General features: G+C 31.2%; 1 protein-coding gene across 1 annotated transcript; it reads left to right on the top strand.

The window, feature by feature from the left end:
- Nucleotides 1-1,969: 1,969 nt before the first annotated feature.
- On the top strand, nt 1,970-6,675 carry LOC113396835 (uncharacterized). Its single transcript, XM_064220049.1, has 6 exons — nt 1,970-2,375; nt 2,794-2,898; nt 3,868-4,092; nt 4,823-4,898; nt 5,807-5,881; nt 6,604-6,675. The coding sequence occupies exons 1-6, from the start codon at nt 2,087-2,089 to the stop codon at nt 6,650-6,652; spliced, it is 819 nt and encodes a 272-aa protein (XP_064076119.1). The 5' UTR covers nt 1,970-2,086; the 3' UTR covers nt 6,653-6,675.
- The last annotated feature ends 878 nt before the right edge of the window (nt 6,676-7,553 follow it).

Here is a 7,553-nt window from a genome sequence, read left to right as displayed (position 1 = left end):
CAAACGTTTAAAAAAATGCATTTTTATTTATGGATTTTTGTAAATATAATCATTATTTTCGACTTTCGTCAATAAATAACCATTTTTAAACTCATAATATATGCTGATTACAATAATTGACACTTTATTTTTCGCATTGTCAAATAGCCTTTTGTTACTCCCAATCACCCAATTATGTCCAAAGATGTTTTAGAAAATCTTAATTTCGTTTTTAAGGTTAACGAATGTTGTCTTTGAAGTGTGTGGTGAAATTGTTACTAATTAATATTTCCATATTTAAATCGGAGCAATTTTTTTTAGATATATATTTTGTCGCATTTAAAGATAGTAAAATATTTTTTTCTTATAAAACTTACAATTTATTAAGGCTGCCGCCTGAAGGGGGCCTCGGAGTGTCGTTCCAGTGTTACTAGCATAGTTTTGCTAAAGTTGTATTAAAATATGACGATAGAGCCTAAATATTTTCTATTTGGTTCATAAAGGTCACTATACGCCAAGTCGAATGGACCCTAAGGCAGCTCTATTTGAATTTTTTTATATGCATTTCTAATAAAATAGATGATTACAATTTTATATATATTATACTTATTATTTTATACAAGGACACGTTTTATCTTATATTATATACATAAATATTACTAGAGCGGTCTCCATATATAAAACTGCTCAACATAATGCATTTTGTTTAAAATAATTGGTACAATATAATTATACAATCTGAGCTTAATTTAACAATAATAAAAAAACAAAATTTTTCATACACGATTTCAGAGAATAGAGATAGAAATAACTTGCTATCTCTTTTTATCGTTACACGCAAGAAAGAGATAAAATATCGTCACACGTCTCAACGGTTACGATACCCGATTCTATTCCAATACAACTTCCACCGAACTGCGATTATGAAAGTTAATCATTACGATATAGTAACTATTTTTTATTAGAATTGGTCGCAGTACTAATTATTAGAACCTTATATTGATAACTTACATGAACTTGATATGAATAATAAATAATGGTAGTTTAGAGTGATATTTTCTTTAGTGAATTTCCAAAATGCCACGTTGAATATTGATATGCAGTATATTTGGTCGAAATTCTACATATTTAATCTATATAGCCATATATCTAACTTTGAAAACGTGTTTAAATAGGTTCAGACCTATCGATGCTAATAAAGATGGCCGTCAGTAAGGTCACATTATAATCATTTAGGAAAATTAACTTTCGAGACCTGATAACATCGAGCAATATGAATTTTGTAAATTTCGTCTTAGTAATAGAAAAAAAAAAAATGGCGCCAATATTTTGACATTCTGCCAAACCGTCCGTCACATGAATCCATAATAAATTTACATTTTTTATACAATCTTTTATGTATATTGCGAGGAAAATATTTCAACTCGATTATAATTATGTTTTATTAAACCTATTGAGCAGTGCAAAAGCAAAATAAATTTGTTTTATATGTATTTAAAAGTGTGTTTTTGTCTCGTAAACTATTTTATTTGTTGCTATTCTGATTTTTAAGGTTTTATTATTAATTATAATTAAATAAGCTACTAGATGTCTATCATGCCTTTGTCATATCAAATTAGGAATTTAAAAAAAAAATGATATCATTTCTGGTAAATATTTTCTAGTTTGTATTTAGTTTGTTATTATATATTTAATCATAAACTAAACATTTTTAACATGATAATATTTAATTGTATGTTTAAATAATGCGCTATTTAAAAAAATACTTTTTTTTTTTAAACTTAGAAATTACCTTGGACTATATGTGAGATAAAAAGGAATTGTACGATAGCCATTTTTATACCAAATTTTAAGAAAATAATAATATATTTTATATTAAGAACTATTTATATATTTATCTTCCAAATATGAAATGTTATGATTGTAATACAAATGTATTATTTGTACCATTTTTACAGCTTTTAATAAAATATGAGGAAAAGATTTTTTTTTTTTATTCTGGTAAAGAGACTTAAGACGTGATTGATTGTGATTTGTAATTATTTTTTATAGCTTTGAAATTCAATTTAATTCACATTCTTTTTAAGATTTCGAACTTTATAAAACAATGATTCGTGAAATAGATTTCAACTATATTTTTCTTAGTATTTTTTTATTGAAAACAGAGAGCATTCCAATTGATACGAATTCGTCGAAAATAGCGGGAAGCAATGATATTGATGCCCATTTGAATTTCGAACATGTCAGAAATATTTGCTCGAATAGTGTTGCAATTTGTAAAAGCAACGATTCGAATATTTGTGCCACGAGATTTATTAATGACAAAATGGAATACAAAGATTTTGAAAACTCCTGTTTTTTATTCATAAATAACATGTGTCATAATTATGGTAAAGGTAAGTCTTACTTTTATAATTTATTTATGTTTTTTTTTATAAATTTGTAAAGAATGACATTATAGATTTAAAAAAATGTTAAAGCAAAAATTGTCATTGGACTAAGTTATTTCTTGTTTGTTTCTTTTTTTTGTTTTTTTTAGTAGAATCAGTTGCTCATTAATTCACAACTGGGGCCTGTAAATTTCCCATAGCTGGGCAAATGCTTTTACAAATTATCATCCAGATTAAAACAGGTGTCACCACGATGAAGCCCACCAACACCGAACAAGTAATAAAAAAATTGGCACACACTTGACTGGATTTAAATTCACAACATTCGTTCTTAATTTTATAAAACCCGGAGAAGGAAATAATTTATTGAGTCTATAAAATAATCTTTTAGAGTTCTCGATTATTACGACTGGTCGATGTTCAGATTATTTCAAATATAGAAGAAGTGATCTAAAAAAGAATGAAAATAACGTGAACACTAGTAGTGATAAAACTAAGACAGCTGTCACATCGAATACTACGACAGCGGGTAAATTAATCACGCCTTATATTATTTAAATATCTAGATATAGTGTCGCACTACAAAATAATAAAACCAACGAGCCAACTTTATTATCTAGGAACGCGTGACAGCTGTCAACTACGCTTGACACTAGCCAAACGTCATACTACTTTACTAGAGTGCGGGTATATTTAGTTGTCAACTGTTTAACAATTTTTTTGACTCGTTCTCACCTTGACAGACTAGACATATATAATCAAAGACTATAACAATCATTTTTAAAGAATATGTAAACTAATTTAACCCAGTTGGTTTTCCATAGAAAAATATTAATATTGCAAAACTTTCTTTAGAATTTTTTTGTACATATATAAATAATTCAATATGGCGCTTGATTTTAACATTGCATTCACCAACATTTTGTATTTTCAACCGTCAAGTTCACCAACACGCAAATTTTATCTGCAATTATAAATACAAACCTTAATCGACTGAAAAAGTTGTTTAAGTCTTTGAATTGCAGTTATTGCTTTTTTTTTCTTAAATATAGTCCGTATTCTTAAGTTGGTATTAAAGATTTCCAGATTTTTCACAATGTTACCTACATTAAAAGTTTAAATATGTAGTAATTAAACTAGTGATTATTACAGATTAAATAACGACAGATACTAACATTATAATTGCTTAATATTATATTAATCAATAAAATACATAAACATAGTTATCAATTCAAAATTTGTCATTGAAAAATAAATAAGTACAAAAACATTGAATTAACCTTAAAATTAATAGTTTTATCTTTACTGGTATTATAAATACGAAAATAACTGTCAGTCTAACTGATGCTTTTACCGCAAATCATCTTAATTTACATGAAAATTGGTATGAAACAAGTTTGAAGACATAGACTTAGACGAACGAAGCCGCTGTCAACAGGTAGTTTTTAATAAATTTAACATATGATTAGGTTTTAGGCATAGACTTGACATCATACAGTCATTTTTTTAGTGATGAAGAAACAAATAAAACGTTCGGAAACAACAATAAGCTCTCTTTATGAAATAGACACGGCATTTGATTTCCACATCTGTCCTATGTCTTGTCCGAACGTATACAGCCCTGTGTGCGTCGGCGTGAACCGTGGCCACGGCTTGTATTACAAATTCTATACGTTCGTTAATCACTGTTCCGGCGATTTGTATTATTGTAAGAACTGGAGAGGTAAGTATTCAAATATAAGTTAAATAAATAAATAAAATAAGCATTAATTTACAGTAAATGAGTGATTACATTTATTATTGACAATCTTTCGAAGAACAGTTTGTCTAAAATCAAAATCAAAAATATTCTTTATTCAAGTTGGCTCATAAAAGCACTGAATCATCATGTTAGTGTTCAATTAAATGAGGTCCTTCTACAAATACCTCCTCCAAAGACTTCCTATCCTTGGTATCATGCAATTCAGATCCATTCTGGCCTCCTCCACGTCTTTTGAGGTCATCTTCCCAACGTTTAATTTATTATTAATAATAATGTTTTTATTGTTTTACAATATGTTACATATACCAAAGAGGCCTTGTACTCCTAAACTAGGAGGAACATGCTGTCGTGGATACATCTGTGGCATAATTGGAGTCGACCCAGTACCCATGGAGGTCTATATGTTATTTTCTTTCAAAATTAGCACGATTTATTTTTATACATATAATTGCATGCCTTTATAGGAAATGCTGTAAGAATACGTCAGGTGGTAGTAAAAGTGATCTTATTTACTTATTAATCTAAAATAGAGTTCATACATAGCCTTCTGGCGTACTTTAATATAATCTCCGGTCCAATCAAAGTCAATGAGATTTACACTAAGACGATTTTACTAATTGTTATATTCCTATCGAACGGAAACTAAACAACCATACAGAGCTTATAACCTTTTAACATTTTTTTTTATGAGAATTCAGCCCGCCGCCTGATGAAGAGGAAATGGTAAAAAGTTCACCATTGAGCTGGTCGTATTGTGCAGCAAATAGGCAAGTTAAATATTACTATGGTAGTTAGATTTAACCTTGTGGTTGAGCAGCGCTCGTTACATTTTATATAAAATGGATTGATGACAAATCGGCTACTTGGGATCAATTCCACTTCCAAAAAGTCACTTTTACGAAACGTAATTTTATCGATTTTCCTATTTTTACTAAAAAACAGATCCAGTTTTAGTTCGGTCGAAGTTGCATCGGAATAGCATTGGGTACGTATCGTAATCATTGTAAATTAGTAGAATTTCCCTGATAGCAAGTTGTCACCACTGCACATCAAAATTGGCGTCGAAAGGAATATTACTAGAATACCATCCCTTACGTCTACAAAGCGCCTCCAACCTTGGGAACTAATAACTCATGTGCCTGTAGTCAATACTAGATTAGAAACTTAATATAGGTATTGCTGTTTGGAGGTAGAAAAAGTTATGAGTGAGTGGTACCTACCCAGGCGGGCTTGCAAAAATCCTTACCGGGTGCTTTTTTCTTTCAAAAATATGTCTAAGAATGCTTAGTAAACCACATAAGGTTTACTAAACATTCTTAGACATATTTTTTATTTCAAATTGATTCTCTTAACATTGATGAGATTACCTTACTTTCAAACATAAACTACCGAAAATTGGATTATTTATCATTGTAATCAATCCTACTTTTAAAATATACTTTAGTTGAAACAAAAAGTACAAACTTTTTTGTTACTTACCTGCAACTATAAGCTGGATATTTTTCTTTTATAAAGCACTTAGCAACCCTCTTTTAAGCATTACAAGCATCAAATGCAAGCAGTCTTCTGGTGTTCCAAAATAAGACTTCCATGAGACCGAGGACGTAGACCATCAGCAAGACGCCCCCCCCCCCCCAAAACGGGTTTAGATACTTATTAAGATTCTATATTTTAGATACATTCAATTCGCAAGGTTCACCGAGATGACGTCATCGATGGGCCACTATGGCTGGCTGGCTGGTGATCACAGGTATGTTATGTCATGTTAGTCTTATATTTAAGTCATTATAGACCTGTGGGGCTATTACGGTTAGACAATAGCAACGGTTGCTATCAAATATTTGTTACGGATTGATATCAAATCAATGGAGCTTGCAGTAGCGTAATACTCGATAATACTAATCGACTGCAACGTTTACCAATCCGCAACAGTTGCTACGCTCTAACCGCAATAGCTCCACTGGACTTTGAACCCAGTAGAATATAGATACTGTCAGGAACTCACTGCAAAACAAGATAGTTGTTTTCGCAAATCACTTTATATCATAGAATTTAAAACTATAAATATAAATATAAACAATTAAAACTTTGCGTAATGAATCACTGAGATGACCGAGCCGAGATGGCCCAGTGGTTAGAACGCGTGCATATACCGATGATTTCGGGTTCAAACCCAGGCAGGCACCACTGAATTTTCATGTGCTTAATTTGTGTTTATAATTCATCTCGTGCTCGGCGGTGAAGGAAAACATCGTGAGGAAACCTGCATGTGTCTAATTTCAACGAAATTCTGCCACATGTGTATTCCACGAACCCGCATTGGAGCAGCGTGGTGGAATATGCTCCAAACCTTCTCCTCATGGGAGAGGAGGCCTTTAGCCCAGCAGTGGGAAATTTACTTACGGTTCTATTATAGTATATGTATGTTTGCCTCAGGCGTTAAAGAGATTGTGACTTGATGTTTTTTTTCAGTCCAACTCACATCGTAGAGCCGCACGAGCGAATACCAGGTTATGGGTGAAGAAAATAAACGAAATGTTAATTGATGGTGTTTTAATTTTAGCTAATCAGCCATTTTTGTAGTGAATACTTCTTTAGCCGCGTTGAGGACGTATTGGTAGGGGAAAATCTTTTTGGGGTGCTGTGCGCTTTGGACGCTTTTTGGATAGATGAATCTCATGTGTTCGCGTCACCAAAATTCTTAATAGCAGTATATCTGTAGCTTTACACCTGTGGGGTTGTTACGGTTAGAGCATAACAACTGTTGCTACCAAATATTTGGATTGATAAATGTTGCTACTGCATTGTCCATAATACTGATTTAAAACTTTTGATTTGATTTGAATTGGTATCAATCCACTGACATATTGTGCAAATTTTCTGCTTTGTATACGTTCTTTTTGCTCGATTATTTGCAATTTAAACATTATGTAATTTTAAATTGTAATACTAAGTTTTATTTTTTCACTTTCATCGGCAGTCCCTATAACTGCCAATATATTTCATTTTCTATTCTGAAAAAGTAGTGCTCATAAGAAGTGTTCATCACTGCCCATAGACATAACTACTGTGAGAAACATTAACCATTTCTCAAGTCACCAATACGCTACCAACTGCAATAAATAATTTGCTTAAATACAACTGCATAATTACCACTAATCAAGTACTGAGTCGTATTTACCTACTTATATACCTATTATTGTTATTAGTCTTCCGGCATAGACCCTAATATTACATACCTTTCTGCCGTACTGTCAAATATAAGTTCAAAGACAATGAGATTTAGGACATAGACAATTTGAATACTTTTACTAATTTTTATAGTAGCAACAGGTACTAAGATGGTATGTCACTTGTGCCTGTAGTTCGCTCACTAACACTTCAAACTGAAACAACAATAATATTGCTGTTTGGTGGTAGAA

This window comes from Vanessa tameamea, chromosome 31, assembly GCF_037043105.1.
Source record: "Vanessa tameamea isolate UH-Manoa-2023 chromosome 31, ilVanTame1 primary haplotype, whole genome shotgun sequence".
Lineage (NCBI taxonomy): Eukaryota > Metazoa > Arthropoda > Insecta > Lepidoptera > Nymphalidae > Vanessa > Vanessa tameamea.
The sequence above is the reverse complement of the archived record's forward strand: the minus strand, read 5'-3'. Positions and strand labels throughout refer to the sequence as shown.